Here is a 19,989-nt window from a genome sequence, read left to right as displayed (position 1 = left end):
ATAAGAAATCCCGTTTTCAGTTTGCCAGAAGCCATGTGGGGGACGCATTAAATGTGGAAAAAGGTGCTTTGGTCACATGAGACCAAGATTGAACTTTTAGCCTAAAAGCAACATGCTATGTGTGGCGGAAAACTAACACTGCACTTCACCCTGAACACACCATCCCCACCGTGAAACGTGATGGTGGCAGCATCATGTTGTGGGGATGCGTTTCTTCAGCAGGGACAGAGTTGATGGGAAGATGGATGGAGCAAAGTACAGGGCAATCTTAGAAGAAAACCTTTTAGAGTCTGCAAAAGATTTGAGACTGGGGCAGAGGTTCACCTTCCAGCAGGACAACGACCCTAAACATATGGCCATATTCATGTGTTAGAATGGCCCAGTTAAAGTCCAGACCTGAATCTAATTGAGAATCTGTGGCAAGACTTGTAAATTGCTGTTCACAGATGATCTCCATCCAATCTGACAGCTGGAGCTATTTTGCATATTAGAATGGGCAAAAATGGCACTCTCTAGATGTGCAAAGCTGGTAGAGACATCCCCAAAAAGTCTTGCAGCTGTAATTGCAGCAAAATATGGTTGTACAAAGTATTGATTCAGGAGGGCTGAAAACAAGTGCACACTACGCTTTTTACATATTTATTTGTAAAACATTTTGAAAACCATTTTTCATTTTCCTTTCACATCACAATTATGTGTCACTTTGTGTTGGTCTATCGCATGAAATCCCAATAAAATACATTTACGTTTTTGGTTGTAACATGACAAAATGTGGAAAATGTCAAGGGGTATGAACACTCTTCCAAGGCACTGTATGTGCTGCTTGAGGTCAGTGCTGATAACAGACAATCTATACACTATGGTGTTACAAATACTACATGACCATTTTAGCATCTTTGAGCAGCTTGTAAAGTGTCTGTTATCAACCATGAGCTAAGGCAGGAGAAAAAACATTCTTCAAAGAAATCTTGACACTGGGGCCTCATAACCATGAACTTACATTTCTACTCTGACAGTAAAACAATACATGTGAATAATGGCACACTCCACTATTCATTAGAGGTAAGCTCTAAGGAGCAGGGCCCTCTGATTCCCCCCCCCCCCCCGAATTGAATTGTATTATAATTGTATTGTCTGCCCTAATGTTGTAAAGCGCTGCATGAACTGTCGGCGCTGTATAAATCCTGTATAATAATAATTAGAGGTAAAGCTCTACTATTACAGCAACAGAAATTAAACTTATTACAGATGCTCCCTTTAAGGATATTCTTTATCTATCAACATTCACAGAAAATGTCTTTGAACATATTGTTTATAAGAGTACTATAAAAATTACCGTACAATTCATTTTGTTTTGTTTCTCAGTGCTTTCAGAACACGGTAAATAAGGATGACTCCATGCCAGAGCAATTAAGAAATCTTATTTTCTCCAACTTTGATCCCTTACACAAGTTCCACTCCAGTTTCCTAAAGGAGGTTGATCAGAGACTTTCCCTTTGGTAAGATATCAATATGTTTGCATTCATCTGTGTGAATTGCAGCTTTTAATTTACTAATTTTAAGTAAATCCTGGAAAACCCACTGGGCTGTAAAATAACTATCTAAAGCCCTAGGAAGAAAGGTAAATTAATGTGAAAAGAGGCTATTTCTGAGTAAAGTATCCTAGCTTGATTGATGTAAGTATGAATATTATCTAAAACGATCTATCAAAATGTATCTAATGCAGCATCTGTCTTAACCAAGTAGTTTGTATAGAGACTTTAAAATGATTGAAAACAAGACATGGATTTAAAGTAGAAATCCAGCCCAGACTTTTTTTTTTAGTTTAAATAGAAAAAGGAAGAGTTAGAACTTCTGTCATATACTTTCTATTGTGCTGTGTTGAGAAATTTTTCACTCAATAACTTGTTGTTCTGCTGCGTGCTGTGTGGAAACTTCCATATCTCACTGTTACATTTCAACAGTGTTACATCAGCCAACAGCAGGCTTTAGCCTGATTTCGGCTGAAAACTGCTCAGAAGTAAGTGCACTCCTGTGACCTACAGGAGAACTAGAGACAAAATCGCTTAAGCTATACTTCTCCTTTAGGGCTCATGCACACAGGAGGTTTAAAAAACACCAGCGCTGCTGTCAGGAATAAGCTTCAAAAATGCTGTTACAGCGTTTAGCTGCATTTAGCAGCGTTTTGCATTTTTACAGCTAAACAGCCTCTGCTCCTGACCTCCAAACTCCTCTGAAGTTTTGTGTGCATGGACACAGGCTAACATGGAGGAGAGTTCAGAGACCGTATAAAAAAAAAAAACGCCAGGCGCCCCTAAAAGCAGCTGCTGCTACATCACATGTGCACGAGCCCTTAAAGTGCATTTCAACCTTTGCATTCACATATGAGAAGCCCCCACTGTATATTTATGTGTTCCTATTCACACAGCATACCTAGAAATAAAACATATTTTTAACTTTATATCGTTTTTGAAACAGGATTATACACAAGACTCTATAGGCAGCTTGTAATATTCAGAATAGGAATATTACTAAATACAGATTTGCATTAATCTATGCCTTTTATATTGCCCTGGAGCTAAGCTTTAACTACTAGCCGGGAAGGCAGAGGCTGGAGTGTGAGTCATCTTATCAACTGCACAGGTTTTACCGTGCTTTTCTCATCAGGGCCTTGCTCATTAGAGCTTAAAATCTAGGAGGGAGGGTCAAGTTATACAAATGGTATTCACTGTGGAGGATGTGCTGATAAATAAAAGTACAGTTGTTAGGTGGGTGCAGAATAGGCTTCTCTGAAGGGGTGGTTTTCAGAGATCGTCTAAAAACAAGTAGGACAGACTGGGGTAGGGAGTTCCATAGGAGAGGCTCGAGGAAAGTTCTGGAGGTGAGCATAGGAGGTGATGAGGACACTAGAGAGCAGAGGCTCTTGGGAGGAACACAAAGAACAATTTAGTTTTTATTTTGAGACTAGGTTAGTGATGTAGCTGGGGGCTGAGTTATGGATTGGTTTGTAAAATGTTAAGTATTTTTAGTTTCATTTGTGATGTGTAATGTCATTAATGTTTAATGTGTGATGCCATCGGTTAGGAAACGGCGTATTTTGGAGCTGTTGCGTAGGTTGAGGTGGCAAGATTTGGATGGTGATTTCATGTGCGGCCGAAAGGCTAGTTTAGAGTCCAGGATTACACCTAGAACCTTGGCATGTGGGGGACGGGCTGATAGTCGTGCCATAGATCTTGACAGAGGAATCAGGGCAAGAAGCTTGTGGGGGAGGAAAAATTATGAACTCCGTTTTGGATAGATTGAGTTTGAGGAAGTGGTGTAACATTCGGCTGATATGTCTGTTTATAAATTTGTAATTCGTGACAAGACTAAAGGAGTGTACTGAGGGGTAGAGAGATACATTTGGTTGTCGTTGGTATTGGAAACCATGGGAGGCTGTATAGATCGAGAATAGGAGAGGTCCAAGAACAGAAAATTGGGAGACTATGACAGAGAAATGAAGAGGAGGAAATAGAATTGTACCGCTAAAGGTACAGCTGGATAAGTAGGATGAGAAGCAGCGAAGTCACAGTTATAGTCAGACCAAAGGCATAGAGTTTTTTGAGCAGAAGAGGGTGGTTCACTGTGTCAAAAGCAGCAGAAAGGTCCAGGAGTACAGATTAGTGTCCATTGGATTTAGCTGTTAGCAGATCGTTTGAGTTTTAGGAGTGCAGTAGCTGTTGAATGTTTAGGGCGAAATCAAGACACTGGCTGGATTCACACCTATGCATTTTTAGTGCATTTTGCAGATTTGCACTACAGTCCATTTAACATGGTTTCCTATGGAACACATTCTGTAGTGCAAATCTTCAAAATGCAAAAAGCACTAAGAATGCATAGGTGTGAATCCAGCCTGAAGGAGATCAATAAGATTATTCTCAGTGGTCACTCAGTTGGTTTGTTCAAGGAGTTTGGACAAAAAGAGGAGCAAGGAGATGGGGCATAGGTTAAAATTGGTGGGGTCTAGTGAGCGCTTTTTAAGTATGGGGATGACTAGATTCCTGGAACTTTTACTGTAATTTGAGTGTAGCAAAATTATAGCAATTATAACTAGTACAATTACACCTGATTGGTTACTCAGGGTTACTAGAGTTTGTTGCTATTTGCACTATATTATAGAAGTCCACATATGATATCAAGTTGAATTGGTTAGCTTTGCACATGTATCACACCAACAGCAGCTTTCTAGAAGTTTCAGCAAGCGTTTGATTGCATAGCTATTGAACAGATCATAGCAACCATCACTTCTGTCATTTAGATATTAACCACTTGCCGCCCGCCCTATTACAAATAGACGGCGCCAAAGTGGTTTGATAATCCTGACCGGACGTCATATGACGTCCTCAGGATTATGAGCCGCTGCGCCCATCGCGGTGATCGTTGTTGCGGGGTGTCAGTCTGACACCCGGCAACTACTATCTCGGTAAAGAGTCTCCGACGGAGACTCTTTACCACGTGATCAGCCGTGTCCAATCACGGCTGATCACAGTGTAAATGGGAAGAGCCGGTGATCGGCTTTTCCTCACTCGCGTCTGTCAGACGCGAGTAGAGGAGAGCCGATCGGCTGCTCCTCTGACAGGGGGGGGTCTGTGCTGATCGATTATCAGCACAGCCCCCCCGAGGATGCCCACACTGGACCACCAGGGACACCACCAGGGAAAAGGTAATCCTCCCTAGACCACCAGGGATGCCCATGGTCAGCACAATGGATGCCAATCAGTGCCCACAATGGGCATCACTGATTGGCATGCATTATTGTTTGGCACTGATTGGCATCCATTAGTACAGTATAAAACCAATGCCGCCTATGAGTGCCCACCCGTGCCGCCTATGAGTGCCCACCCGTGCCGCCTATGAGTGCCCACCCGTGCCGCCTATGAGTGCCCACCCGTGCCGCCTATGAGTGCCCACCCGTGCCGCCTATGAGTGCCCACCCGTGCCGCCTATGAGTGCCCACCTGTGCCGCCTATCAGTGCCCACCCATGCCCATCTGTGCCACCTATCAGTGCCAATCTTTGCCAGCTATCAGTGCCAATTTGTGCTACCTATCAGTGTCCATCCGTGTCGCCCATCCGTGTCGCCCATCCGTGTCGCCCATCCGTGCCGCCTATCAGTGCCGCCTATCAGTGTCCATCAATGCCACCTCATCAGTGCCACTTCATTGGTGCCCATCAGTGCCCATCAGTGTAGCCCCATCAGTGCCCATCAGTGAAGGAGAAAACGTACTTATTTACAAAGTTTTGAAACTGAAACAAAAAAAAACATTTTTTTTTTCAAAATTTTCGGTATTTTTTTATTTGTAGCGCAAAAAATAAAAACCGTAGAGGTGATCAAATACCACCAAAAGAAAGCTCTATTTGTGGGGAAAAAATGATAAAAATTTCATTTGGGTACAGTGTAGCATGACCGCGCAATTGTCATTCAAAGTGCGACAGCGCTGAAAGCTCAAAATTGGTCTGGGCAGGAAGGTGTTTAAGTGCCCTGTATTGAAGTGGTTAACCACTTTCAGACCGGACCAATTTGCTGGTCAAAGACCAGACCACTTTTTGCGATTCGGCACTGCGTCGCTTTAACTGACAATTGTGCGGTCGTGCGACGTGGCTCCCAAACAAAATTGACATCCTTTTTTTCCCACAAATAGAGCTTTCTTTTGGTGGTATTTGATCACCCCTGCGGTTTTTATTTTTTGCGCTATAAACAAAAATAGAGCGACAATTTTGAAAAAAACGCATTATTTTTTACTTTTTGTTATAATAAATATCCCCCAAAAATATATAAAAAAACATTTTTTTCCCTCAATTTAGGCCGATACGTATTCTTCTACATATTTTTGGTAAAAAAAATCGCAATAAGCGATTATTGATTGGTTTGCGCAAAAGTTATAGCGTTTACAAAATAGGGATAGTTTTATAGCATTTTTAATAAATAATTTTTTATTATTTTTTTTTTTTACTAGTAATGGCGGCGATCTGCGATTTTTATTGTGACTGCGACATTGTCGGGGACCCATCGGACATTTTTGACACATTTTTGGGACCATTGTCATTTATACAGTAATCACTGCTATATAAATGCAGTGATTCCTGTGTAAATGACACTGGCAGTGAAAGGGTTAACCAGTGGGTGGCAGTGTAGGGGTTAAGTGTTCCTAGGGGTGTGTTACTAACTGTGGGGGGGTTGGGCTTTCATTTAGTGTACACTGATCTCTGCTCCAATCACATGGAGCAGAGATCAGCGTCACTAGTTGCTAGGCAGAATGGGAAAATGTTGTTTATACAGCATTTCCTCCATTCGGCCGCTCCGTGAGACGATCGCGGGGATGCCCGCGGCGATCGAGTCCGCGGGTCCCGCGACCGGACTCACGGGGGTCCCGACCAGCGCGGGAGCGCGCCGCCGGCGGCGCGCTCCCGATGGCACGGCGGCAACTAATATTGGACGTACATGTACGCCAATATGCCTGCCCGTGCCATTCTGTCGACGTACATCGTCGTGCGCTGGTCGGGAAGTGGTTAAAACACAAACTATTGTTAGGTTGCCTTGATCTGTTCAATTATTTTTTCAATCGAAAGTTGATACTAATGTAATAGGTGGCTGTAAGAAAATGACAGTTTTTAGCAATGACAGCTTTATATGAGGTCCATTCAATTACTGTAACTTTGATTACTGCACTAGGCCAGTGTTTTGTATTTTTAAGTGAACTTTCAGTCTGAAGTCACTGTAACTGCACACACCTAGGTATGAAAAATGCATCTTTCCCCTTTATCTCATTTAAATTGCTTTGCCTGAGCCTAGAGCATCAGGTTGAGTGTGCCAAATAACAAAGGCCTTTAGTTAGAAGGAATGCAATCAATGTGAAAAATAGCAATTAAAAGAAAGACCTGTTTAAAAAAAATTGAAAACCTTGAGAAAAGCTTAAATGGGTAATCTCCATTGATAAAAGGGGCAAAAGAGCAGTTTATGAATTCACAAATAATTTTCAATGTTTTCAACCATGATGATGTGTACCTGTAACATTATTTTCTAATGATGCCTCATTCATTTTTGAATTTTACATTTTCACAGGGAAGGAAGGTCCAATTCTCAAATGAAAGGCGAGCATCAAAAAATTGGGGATGTCATGTTGAAGAATATCCAGGGTATGAAGGTACCGTGGACATTTTTTATTATTTATCAACACTTAAGGGAAAAAAAACATTGATAATTGTAAGCTAATTGTGTAAAGATGATTAAGAGCTTTAGTAAGGTCCCATTCTTATCTTGTCCTTCTGGTGCACTGCATTAAGGCACACACAGTAACATGCATTGTTTCACATGTTATCCTGAATTGCATTAAGGCAGCCCATTCTGGTCTACGAAAGCACCAGAATAGACATGCAGCATTTTTTATGACACAGTGCACAACAACACACCGTAGTGCTTTACCGTGCGTTCTGGTGCACTGCAATACATATGCAGTGGAGGAGCATTGCACCGCAACCTTCTAATGCATGTAATGTGTATTAACCACTTCCCATCCAGGCCAATTCTGACATTTCTCTCCTACATGTAAAATTCATAATTTTTTGCTATAAAATTACATAGAACCCTCAAACATTATATATATTTTTTTTAGCAAAGACCCTAGAGAATACAATGGTGGTCGTTGCAACTTTTTGTTGAGTTAGCTCAATTTTTTTTGCATAATGTGAAAGATGAAGTTACGCTGAGTAAATAGATACCTAACATGTCAGGCTTCAAAATTGCACACGCTCGTGGAATGGCACCAATCTTCGATACTTAAAAATCCCCATAGGTGACATTTTTAAATTTTTTACTGGTTACATGTTTTCAGTTACAGAAGAGGTCTAGAGCTAGAATTATTTCTCTTTCCATAATGTTCACAGCGATACCTCACGTGTGGTTTGGACACCGTTTTTATATGTGGGAGGGACTTGCGTATGCGTTCACTTCTGCATACAGGGACAGGGGCGCTTTTTTTTGTTATTGTTAATTTGACTTTTATTTTTCTTAGTTTGACACTTTTAAAAAATATATATATATATTTTTTATCACTTTTATTCCTATTACAAGGAATTTAAACATCCTTTGTAATAGGAATATGGAATGCTCGGTCCTCTTTACAGTGAGATATGGTGTCAGTAAGACCCCACATCTCACCTCTAGGCTGGGAAGCCTTAAATCTCAGCTTCCCAGCTGAGGCGGAGCCCTTTGTTTGAATGCAGAGGCCGGGCGTCATAACATCGCGCCTGGCCTCTGAACGATCAGAGAGAAATCCGGGGGCCGGATCTTTTCTCCGACTCACCGATGGAATCACAGTCCTCAGGAAGGATGTGCTGGAACTGCAGAGAGTCCAGAGAAGAGCAACAAAACTAATAAAGGGTCTGGAGGATCTTGGTTATGAGGAAAGGTTACGAGCACTGAACTTGTTATCGCTTGAGAGGGGATATGATTTCAATGTACAAATACTGTACTGGTGACGCCTTGATAGGGATAAAACTTTTCCACGTAAGGGAATTTAATAAGACATGCAGTCATTCACTAAGAAAAGAGGTTTAACCTTAACCTTAAACTACGTAGAGGGTTCTTTACTGTAAGAGCGGCAAGGATGTGGAATTCACTTCTACAGGCGGTGGTCTCAGTGGGGGGCACTGATAGTTTAAAAAAATTATTAGATAAGCACCTGAATGACCACAACATACAGAGATATACAAGGTAATACTGACATAAAATCACACACATAGGTTGGACTTAATGGACTTGTGTCTTTTTTTTTTTTCAACCTTGCCTACCATGTAACTGAGTTGAGCTGATGCCAAGGAGCTTGATTTTGGTCTCGTCTGACCACAAAACTTTCGTCCAGTTCTCCCGTGAATCATTCAGATGTTCATTGGCAAACTTCAGATAGGCCTGTACATGAGCATTCTTGAGCAGGAGGACCATGTGGGCACTGCAGGATTTCAGTCCTTAACAGCGTAGTGTGTTACCAATCGTTTTCTTGGTGACTATGGTCCCAGCTGGCTTAAGATCCCTTTAAGAGCGTGCTCCTAATCTCAGATCATTACCTGTATAGAAGACACCTGGGAGCCAGAAATCGTGCTGATTGATCGTATACTTGTTTCATTAAAATGCAGATCAATTTATAAATTTTTGGAAATTCATTTTTCTGGATATTTTTAGTTTGTCTCTCACTGTTAAAATAAACCTACCATTAAAATTATAGCCTGATCATTTCTTTGTCACGGGCAAACGTACAAAATCAGCAGAGTATCGAATACTTTTTTCCTTCAATGTAGTCACATGGGCTGCTCAAATGTGATAGGGAGGAAATGCTCAGAATACAAACTCACTGAAAACTGAGCATTTGCAGAGTTGCCAACACTGTTCTGCAAAATCCCTAGCTGAATTGGGGACATGAAAAGTAGGTGGAGATAGAGAGCAGCAGGATCAACCAGGATTTTGCAGAAAACAAATCTCATAGTGCTTGAGTGAGTATGAACAGCATGTAATACACCATTTATTGATAGTTTTTTCATAATGTAAGTTTAGTGATATTTGTAGAAAGTAATCCCATGTCAATAAAATCAACTCTGATATTAACATCTAGTTTTATTTTTCTTAACATAATTGCTTTTATTTTCAGCAATTCACAACCAACTATCAAAGGCACTATGAGGTGTTGCTGGAGCTGGAAAAGGCAATTAAAAATTCCCGCAAACTAGAAATTCTGTGCAGAGACTTTGAACAGGAGAAGGTGTGCTACCTGCCACTGAACATGTTTCTCCTACGACCCCTGCACAGACTCATGCACTACAAGCAAATCATGGAGAGACTTTGCAAACACTATTCACCAAATCACACAGATTTCCGGGACACTCGAGGTGAGAATTAAAGAAGAACTACAGAATTACACAGGATTAACAATGGTGATTTGTAATGTGCTGGCTATATTTAGTACTCATTTCATGATTACTGTCATCAGCAGTTTTATCTTTGACAAAGTCACTTTTTTTGATGGGGCATTTTAAAGGGTGATATTTAGCTTTGACTGCCATTCAAATCCGGTAAAATCACCCAGGAATCATTTTTTATTTTATATATTTATTTTAGGTACTCCTATAGAGCCATCAATTTATGTAGCGTCTCACATATATATTGCACATTCACATCAGTCCCTGCCCTCAAGGAGCTTACTATTAGAGGTGCTCCAAAATGAAAATTGTGCTGAAACCTACAATTCAGGATGCACTTGGCCGAAACTGAAAAAGACAGTTTAAAAAATATGTATATTTTTATTTATATTTGTGTTCAAATTTTTAATTAAAGCGGAGTTCCACCGAAAATATGTTTTTTAAATATCAGCAGCTACAAATACTGCAGCTGCTGACTTTTAAAATATGGACACTTACCTGTCCAGGGCGCCCACGATATCCTCACCCGAAGCCGATCTGTCCCTTGGCTCTCAGGTGGAGGCACCGCCATCTTCAGTAAGTGAACCAGGAAGTGAAGCCTTGCGGCTTCACAGCCTGGTTCCCTACTGCGCATGCACAAATCGCACTGTGTCTCCTCACTGGTGCCCTGCGGTCTTCTGGGACCTGTGTGTCTCCCAGAAGACTACGGGGGGATGGAGGAGGGGCTGGATATGGCGTAGATCACTGCAGAGTCTCTTCTGTCGGACATGCATGCTGGAAAACCAGCAGCCGACCTACTCCCGATCAGCGATCTCAGCCAATTGCAGAGAGCGATAATTGTAGTGTTCTGGCGGGAGGGTTGCCCCCCTGCAGGAACACAACAGCTCAGCATGTACCAGGCTTAAAGAGGAAGTAAAATCCACCACTCTGATGCTTATTTTCATTTAGTCCATTATAATAAGTCATTATCAGACTATAGCCACTGTAATCCAGCTCAAATTGCATATTACTTACTGTTTAAAGAAACTTTAAAACTTTTGTTTCCAGGGGTTATGCAGCACCATCTTAAGTATTGTTTTCTGAGTCCACAGTGGAGTGTATTTCCTCCCTTACATTGAGCACTTCCTGTACTGTTAACCAAGCCTCCTTCCCAATCCAACATTTTTATGGCAACCCTGCTTCCCTGTTAGTAGTTTACTCGTTTATTTCATAGTATTTACTTGTGCCGATGTCTAATGTTTCCCTTTGTCAGACTTATCAGCTTCAGCTGATAAGACTGCAGTAATTGCCAAGTTTAAACTGTATGTGAGGTCACATGGTGTGTAGGAGGAAGCTCTGAGTGATTAGCAGAGTTCGGTGTTGTGCTGTAGGAAGTCCTGATAACAGATAGATAAGACATAGAGAGTGTGCCTTAAATCAGGGGAGATCTGGGCATGCTCAGTGACTTCATTCCACAGAACAACAAGCATTACAACAATACTAAGCAAGTAAGGAGATATCTACAAGCAGTGTTCATTAGGGTTTTTTATGCTGATTTACATGGGACAAAGTTGTGGGGGAGGGTTTACAACCACTTTAACAGATGTGATAGTGGACACATTTTGATGCAGCCTCTTGCTTGTCGATTATTTTTTATTAGATGTTTATCAGACTCACTGTTAACATAACAGAAGTAGAAAATAGTCATATGTAAGTGGTAGCTTTTCAAAGAAAGTGATTTTTTCTGCTAAATAATTTGCATTCACACAAAAACAGAAAAAAATATTCAATTTTTTTTTTTTTTTTCCTACATCATGTTTTGCATACATAAGCTAATCCCTTAGTGTATGTACCAGTTTGTGTTTGTAGAACTTTTGGATTGTTGTGTGTTGAAATGGCCTGGAGATAATTGAATAGGCAGTGGTCCATAAGCTATGTTGATCTTTGTGACAATAAGCAGTATGGCTTTCTTCTGCAGTACACAGTTCATGTGACAGATAGATAAAACATGTCTGCTGCATTCAGAGTCTACTGATTATTATTATTATTATACAGCAGTGCTCATTTCATCGACTAAAACATTTTCGTAGACTAAATTAATACTATTTTAGTCAACTAAAATGCGACTAAAACGAAAGTGGCATTTTAGTCAAGAGTATGACTAAAAGTAAATTGAAATATGACATCAAAATTGACATTGGTCTGTAGTACATGTGCAAACCTAAATACCATAAATAATAACATATTCATTTTTCATGCTTCCCAATCCAATTGGGAGTAACACGTTGGAACAGTTTGCATTATACTACGACTCATCGAATGTAATAATTGTATTCATAACTTTATAGGGAAGCGAAGAACACAGATTTGACATATTGCAGCTTATCAGTCCTTAGATGTAGTGGCCGCATTTGTTTTCTTTTTAAGGCCTTTTCCTCTGTTTTCACTTCTTAATCCTGCCAGTAACACACTTCCCATCCTAGGGTAACAAACCTTACCCACTGCACGATATCCATGGAGTAACAACATGGTTACCCTAGAATATGAAGTGTGTAAGGCTTGCCATACACATTACAATCTGACTGTATAATTTTAATACACTCTACTTTAGACCTACCAAAACGATGTAATGTAAGGATCTACATAATCTATCCAATCAGTTTACATTTAATCATATTGTTGCATTACACACTTGGTAGAGCTACAAACAAATTGAAACATGTATTGTGAGCTTTAGGACTACAAAACACCGCCCCGTATTATTTTCCACATAGCATATTAGGGGTATTTGTTTTGTAGTCCACGTAGATAACTGGGAACAATGGTTGTGGAAAGTCATCAACTCATGAGATTGCTGGCAAAATCAACAGGTACATTTTGCACTGCTCAAACAGATGTAACAAAACACTTTCAATAGTGTATGTCACACTTTTACTTACACTTCGACAATTGTAAAACATTCTTGACTTTCCAACAGCTGCCCTTGCTGAGATCTCAGAGATGGTAGCACAATTCCATGGAGCAATGATAAAGATGGAAAATTATCAGAAATTGCAGGAGCTCAGGAAAGATCTGACAGGCATTGACAATCTGGTGATACCTGGCAGGGTAAGCATTTTCTGAATCCTCTACTGTGTTCATTTATTGCATAAGCCTGGTGATAAAACTGTGGTAGGAAGAGAGAAAACAGAGGGTCCCTATGATTGAAACGAACATACTTAAATATACTATAGTAAATATAATTAAAGTTTTTTGTCTTCTCTCAAAGTTTCCCTTATAAAAAAAAAAAGTCATATAAGATATATGTGTATTTAACTTATTTTATGCATGGTATTTACCTGTCAAAAGCCCAAAGACTTCTGCTGGGCACTGCCATCTTGGATTTGGTAACATCAAAATTGTCAGTTAAGTAACTCTCTATAGCAGGGCTAGGCAACTGTGGCACTCCAGCTGTGATGAAACTACAAATACCATTATACCTCTACTTCTGGTAGTCTTGCCTGTGGCTGACAGAGTCTTACAGTATCCTGTGAGACTTGTAGTTCCACAACAGCTAAAATGTCATAGTCTGCCTACACCTGCTCTGTAGAATTCCCCTTTGCTTGTCCTCCAACATCTACATAAAATGTTATGTAGGGAGGAGCTGGACCAGCACAGAAACAAATTAAACATTCCCAGAAGATGAGAGGGCTGTGATGTGCAGGGGGGTTTCTGCTGGGGAATAGACTGTCCTGGGGTAGTCAAGTTTTCTAATAAATACATAGGCAAGTGAATACAAATCCATTTAAGGAAAGAAAAAATCACTGCAAGTAGCTTTTTTTTTATTTATTTTTTTAATACTTTTTCTTGGTTTTTAGCTGCTGCCTGTGATGCCAGAACACAGAAATTCTCAACTGAAATCCGCTGGGAAACAGACACCTCTGAGTGTCAATCCCTTTGTTTCCCAATAGTGCTTAGTGGTTTCTTCTACTGACCTCAAAACCACTGTTGTCCTTTAATATTGTGCAGGACACAGGGGATTAACACTTCTGGGGCAATCCGTTTCCGAGTGGGTTTCAACCAGAAATTTCTTGTGAATGGAATGGCATTTTGGTAGTGCCAGCAGTAAGAAAGGTCAGTGCTAGTTGACACCAGATGCAGTTGCGTGTGCTTTTTTTCTGCACTAAAAATGCATGCAGTGTTTTCCATGTATTCTATACCACCCTACGGCCTTCATCCAAATTTTACTGAACATCCATATATAGAACAGATGAGTGGTTGCAGTTTATTCCTTGTATTCAAATGAATTCCATGCTATATTGATACAAAGGTGGGAATGTATTGGCCTGTTTGGTAACCTATTATATGCAAGTGCAATCACTGCTTAAGTGCCAGTTCACAGTTATGCAAATTCTATGGGGATCAGATAAGATTCGAAAAGCATAGATTTGCATGTCCTCTAAAAATAAGCATTATTTCCAATGAAGGCTGTTCACATATATGTGGTGCGAATTTGATCCGGTTCAAAAAAGGGTCTTGTGCGACTTTGGTGTGGTGTGGTGCGAATTTCAGCTCCATAGATTCCTATGGGACCAGAGTGAAATCGCTGTCCAGTGTTCACATGACTGTGAATTATGTTGCCACTCCCCTCACAAATTCGCACTATCTACCTGATATCATCATTTTGATCTATTTTGTGATTATAATAAAATATATTTGATGGGACAGGTAAACTAGTGTATACATGGTTCATTAAAGTGTAAGTTCAGCTTTACAAAAAGCACAGTATCCTGTCCCATATGGCTCCCTTTCTTTTTAAACAAAAAAGGCCACAATTGTGTTTAAAATAAGCTTCTATGAAATCTGCAGCCAGCAATGGCTCAGTCCTGAGTTATTATAGTAAAGTAGCAGCCATTGGGTCTATCCCCCGCTAGTGAAATGAGATGAGAGGGCATCATGTCCTTTTGGCCCGCACATGTGTCCTGTGTACTCTCTCCTGTTGTAGCCACTGGGCTCATCATAGGCAACAAGCAAGAGTACACACTGTGCATGTACAGCCCAAAAGAACATGATGCTGCTCCCTCCAATGGCATTAGGGGGAGCTCATCCCAAAAGCTGCTCCCTCCCTATAATAACACAGGATGGAGTGATCAATGGCCGAGGATTTGAGGAAGCTTCTAAATGCAGTTGTGAACTTCATTGTTTAAAAGGAAAGGGAGCCCTGGATGGTTAGGTGGTAGCACATTTTTGTTGCTATAACCACATGGGACAGTGCAGTGTGCATCCTCTGCAAAGCTGAACTTATGCTTTAAATTTAAAATGTCTCTATCAGTCCTCAAATAAGTACAGCAATATTGATTTCTCTCTATATTTCCTTAATGTCCATTTCAAAAACCTATTTTTTTCCTCAGGAGTTTATTAGACTTGGGAGTTTAAGCAAGTTATCTGGGAAAGGCTTACAGCAAAGGATGTTTTTTCTGGTAAGTTAATCTTGTCTTTGAAAATCATATAAACAGATAAATAACTGTCTAAAGGGAATCTGTCAGACATGAGACATGGAGGCTGCTAGTTCTGACCTCATGAAAATGTTAGTTCCTTTGCTGTTTCGGGGTCAAAGTAGAACGGACTGTAAACTGTTTTCTTTCGTTAGAGTTCTCCATTCCCAGCTCAACAACATGAATTGAAGAATGTGCATTGTTTATTATAGTCACACAGCCGCTGCAAGAGCAGCTGTCTAAGCACCAAAACAGTGACCACTGTAGATGGTCCTTTTCACAAAGTATGGATGTGCTGTGATGATGTAGAGCAGTGGTTCTTAACCTTATTGAGACCAGAGTCTGGTAAATTATTCCAAAATATTTCTGCCCCAGCAGTAAAAAAATAAAAAGTATAAGTACAGGAATGGAAAATATGTATGGATAGGTTGGAAGGCTCGGTATGTGGCTGGATGTCACTGTTGGGTGGTGGGAAATAAGACTTCTGCTGGGGGTTAGAAGACTCTGCAGCAGACTTGGTGGCCCTGGAGACACTGGAGGGTTGAGAATCACCACGGGCAATTATGGGTACTTGGGGCACTATGGTAACTGGGAGGTACTATGGAAGATTAGGGGATATGGAGCTGGCTAGAGGTCTAAGAGGAGGGAGTCTGGAGCGGGGCCTGGTAGTGGGCCATGGCCCAGTGGTTGAAAACCAGTGAAGTAGAGCACACAGAACAGAATCTAATGTGCTTTTTTTTTTTTTTTTTTTTCTTACAGTTCAATGATGTGGTGCTGTACACTAGCAGAGGGCTGACCTCTTCTAATCAGTTTAAAGTCCATGGACAGCTGCCATTGTTTAACATGACGGTAAGTTGCTTTTAAAGTGTATTTCCAGTTTTGCTATCCAATTTGATAAAACCACACTTTATGCTTGTGTCCCAGTCACACAGCATACCAAACATTAAAAAAAATAATAATAATTCTTTCCTTTTAGATGTTTTTAGGAGAAGGCCTCATGTCTGACTGAAAGGATATTTGAATAATGTCAGAGTGAATCTGTTCTAAGGACAGGCCGAGTCTTCTGTCATAATATACAATGCAAGAAACCCAGTTACTAAACCTTTGTCAGGACAAGAAGTGTCCAAATTTAGTTTATAATTGATCTATAAGATCTGTCTGCAAAATCTGTAATTATGGCAAACACAGCCCCTTTGCCCCCTATAAAAACAAATAACTAGAACTAGCAGGATTTTACAGTGCTGGAGATTCTATGCTAAATTATAAATATGAAATAGTTGTTATCCCAGTTTGGTCACAAAAAGTGGAAATACACTTTACGCTTGACTTCTTGTACTACTTGAATATCCCGAGCACAGTCCAATAATGATTTTTTTTTTTTTTACCCTAGTGTTCACTCAGGAGATATTATGGCTGATTTAATACAGGCAAATTGGCTGTTCAAGGCAAGGGAATTTTCAGCTTCATAAATGTTGTGAAAATTGACTTTGCAAAGAATTCACGTGCAAGGGAAAAAAAACATGGTTTTTGCTTGCACATGATTTGATAATGGAAGTCCAGCAGATCTTCACCTTTTGCATCAAGCTAAAGCTTAGTACAAGCTAACAGTTTTTTTTTTTCGTTCAACCCAGTGGGCTGAATGAAAAAAGGACTGAAGAGCCGCTGTACTAACTGTGTGTAGTACAACAATCTCCCCCTCTGAGCTATTGTGTTCTGACAGGGGGCGCCCCTCTGCCAGAAACCAACTGGTCAGCGCTCCAGCCATCGAGTGAGAGCACTGATCGGGTGCCAATCGGCAGACCTTTTTCGGTCATGCTCCTTCGACAGAAGCCGGCCCGGCTGCCGTATACACAGGCTGAACGTGCGCTGGTCTCTGTTGAACTGGCCGATGCCGCCCGACATTCAGGCCGTGTGTAATGGCCCTTAAGGGTAATTCCCTGGCTAAGTAAACAACCTTTTTTCCATAAATAAATCAGCCAAATAGTATTAGCAGTTTCCGGTACAAAATATTTTTGTCCAAAGACAGATTAGGTTTACTGTGAAACCTGACAGAAATGTTGTTGCTTTATGTGCGCAATTTAACTGTTGCATGCTGTAATGCATCCCTCCAGTATGCTGGATATTTAATTTCCTGTTCCTGTTTGTACCACAAAAGACTGTATAATGTCTTTAGCGTGTAATACCTGTATGGGGAAGAGCAGCACTGCCTTATACAGTGTGTGAGTACAGCTTGTTATATAATTTTTTTTGTTTCTTTAAATTCAGGTAGAAGAAAGTGATGAGGAGTGGGGAGTATCTCATTGTCTGACCCTAAGAAGTCAAAATCAAGCTATAGTTGTTGCAGCAAGGTATGCAATTTGTTCATTTTAAAATGTATGGTAATTGTTCTAAGTAAGAGAATGTAGGGAGATCATTTTTACTTTAAAACTATTTTCAGACACACCCTATTTTGAACAACATGATCATACTGAGATTGTATCCCCAAAACACTCATAAAAAACAACTTGTAATAATTATCCATTTGTTTTGTACTTTTTTAAGGTATGGTACCATGGCCTTTAATTACCACCTTTAGCCATTCTCTCAAACGCAACATAGGTCATGTGTGTATACATAAGCAGGGCATAGATGGTTCTCAGGCTGAATGTACTAAAGCTGATCGATTGATCAACTTGGGTACAACCAGCTTTCTGGATTTTACAAATAATTATTACTGTGTTTTGCCTGTAGGAATGGCTTACTGCACTCCCCCCAGACCCCCCCCCCGCCAGGACAACACAATACCTCCCAATTCACCTGTCTGCCCATGGTTGCAGGAAAGAAATGTGCTTCATCTATGGCCGGCCTTATTCTGTGGCTGTATTTGGGAGACTGTCTCCTGAAAAAACTGTCCTGTTTTTATATGCAGCTTACCTGTTCACACAGCCTCATTGTTGCCTGATTATTCTCGTTTTTTCCTTTGCCTATAACTCTGAAGTTAAGTCATAAATTAATTTCCCAGAAAAGGGTAATATTTGTTATAAATAAAGCACTCTCACACTTATATTTTTATATGAAATATAGTATTTGTCCTGGTGATTTTTCTTTACTAAACAATGTCAGTCTAATCCTGCTTAAATTCACTTTGTTAAATACAATATTAATGGCATTACTGTTGGTATATCTGTCATATTAGTATCACATCGGCATTATTACAATACCCTATGCTGTAAGTGCAAAGCTCCTTATCTTAATCGTGCAGTACAGGACACAGACTTGGATATTCATAGACCCTGGGTTTATAGGCTTCTACCCCCAGGTGTTTGGACAATGGCAAAGCTTTTGAAAACGCCCCCCCCCCAGACAATACCCCTATAACCCCACCATGCTCTGAGAGACCATTTATACCTACCTACCTAGTTATTGGAGGAAGGATCAAGTTTTTTTTTTTTTTTTTTTTTTTTTTTTTTTTTTTTAGGGTATGCAACAGAAGAAGTTTAAAGGGGGCCTGTACGTCAAGAATAATACATTTTTTTATTTTTTTGTGTGTACAAATATGCAAGTTTCCTGGCTGTCTCTAATTCCACTGCCTGCTGGCTTGACTCCTGATACTTGCTCCGGGTCAGGACAGTAGCCTAAAAGGTATCGAAGCCATAGTGCCAGCATGACAGCCAGGCAGCTAGTATTTTATGGAGTAGAAGTCTGCAATACCAGGATTGATATTTCTTTCAATATAGACTTTAGAATAAAGTCTGGACATTATTTACCTTAATGCATTCATTGCATTTGGTTAAAACATGTGCCAGTGTTTATATTGCCCCCTCACCCCCTTTTATATTTACATGAGTTCCATGTCGAACCAGAGTTGTGCCCGTCTACAGTGGCTCTTTCCTGTCTCTGCTCACAGAGGCAGCAGCGGGAACTGCTGCTGTCAATCAAATCATATGCGTGTGTGGGGGAGGGGGATGCTGAGCCACACTCTACATGCTATATGTCAATAGACACACACAGCCAGCAGGTGTGCCACCATAGGAAGCAGATTGCTATGGTGACACACAGAGAAAAGGATTCGCCAAGAGTGCCAGTGTGGGACCCCGGAAGACATGATTCTGGGCTGCTCTGCACAAAACCATTTCACAGAGCAGGTAAGTATAACATGTTTGTTAGTTAACAAAAAATATACGTTTACAGATTCTGTTTACTATATTTGTGGGTGTTTCTTTCCAGTTCTCATTCTGAAATGGAAAAATGGAGTGAAGATATTCAGATGGCTATTGATCTAGCAGAAAAGAGTAGTGGTCCTGTTCCTGAGCTGTTAGCTGGCAGTCCTCCTGATGGCAGTAAGTAAACAGACCAGCAACAGAATTATAATCATGAACATATCTTCTTTGTGTCATTTGTGAATTATTATTTGTGTGTTGCCCATTGTTACACAAAGAATGTTTTTATGTTATATAGTTTAAAAACCACTACAGACCATGTTCATATTTCTGTCAGTATTATGTCACTTACATTCACATGGACAGGTATCGGGTTCCATTCACAAGTTAGCATGTGCAAGATCTCCTATCTCGGCATTGTATTTACATTTGCACTTACGTTAATCCTTT

General features: G+C 40.4%; 1 protein-coding gene across 4 annotated transcripts in view; it reads left to right on the top strand.

The window, feature by feature from the left end:
• FARP1 (FERM, ARH/RhoGEF and pleckstrin domain protein 1) overlaps positions 1-19,989 on the top strand; it is a 271,079-nt gene that overhangs the window by 238,420 nt on the left and 12,670 nt on the right. For all 4 annotated transcript variants that reach the window (XM_077482994.1, XM_077482993.1, XM_077482995.1 and 1 more), the window contains exons 16-23: positions 1,366-1,499; positions 7,102-7,183; positions 9,680-9,917; positions 12,904-13,034; positions 15,317-15,385; positions 16,160-16,249; positions 17,666-17,748; positions 19,607-19,719. In XM_077482994.1, coding sequence (XP_077339120.1) covers positions 1,366-1,499; positions 7,102-7,183; positions 9,680-9,917; positions 12,904-13,034; positions 15,317-15,385; positions 16,160-16,249; positions 17,666-17,748; positions 19,607-19,719 — 940 coding nt within the window. The remainder of the gene's footprint in view (positions 1-1,365; positions 1,500-7,101; positions 7,184-9,679; positions 9,918-12,903; positions 13,035-15,316; positions 15,386-16,159; positions 16,250-17,665; positions 17,749-19,606; positions 19,720-19,989) is intronic.

This window comes from Lithobates pipiens, unplaced genomic scaffold (assembly GCF_037356315.1).
Source record: "Lithobates pipiens isolate NorthernLeopardFrog02 unplaced genomic scaffold, aLitPip1_a1.2 Scaffold_16, whole genome shotgun sequence".
Lineage (NCBI taxonomy): Eukaryota > Metazoa > Chordata > Amphibia > Anura > Ranidae > Lithobates > Lithobates pipiens.
This window is presented reverse-complemented; position numbering and strand designations above follow the sequence as displayed.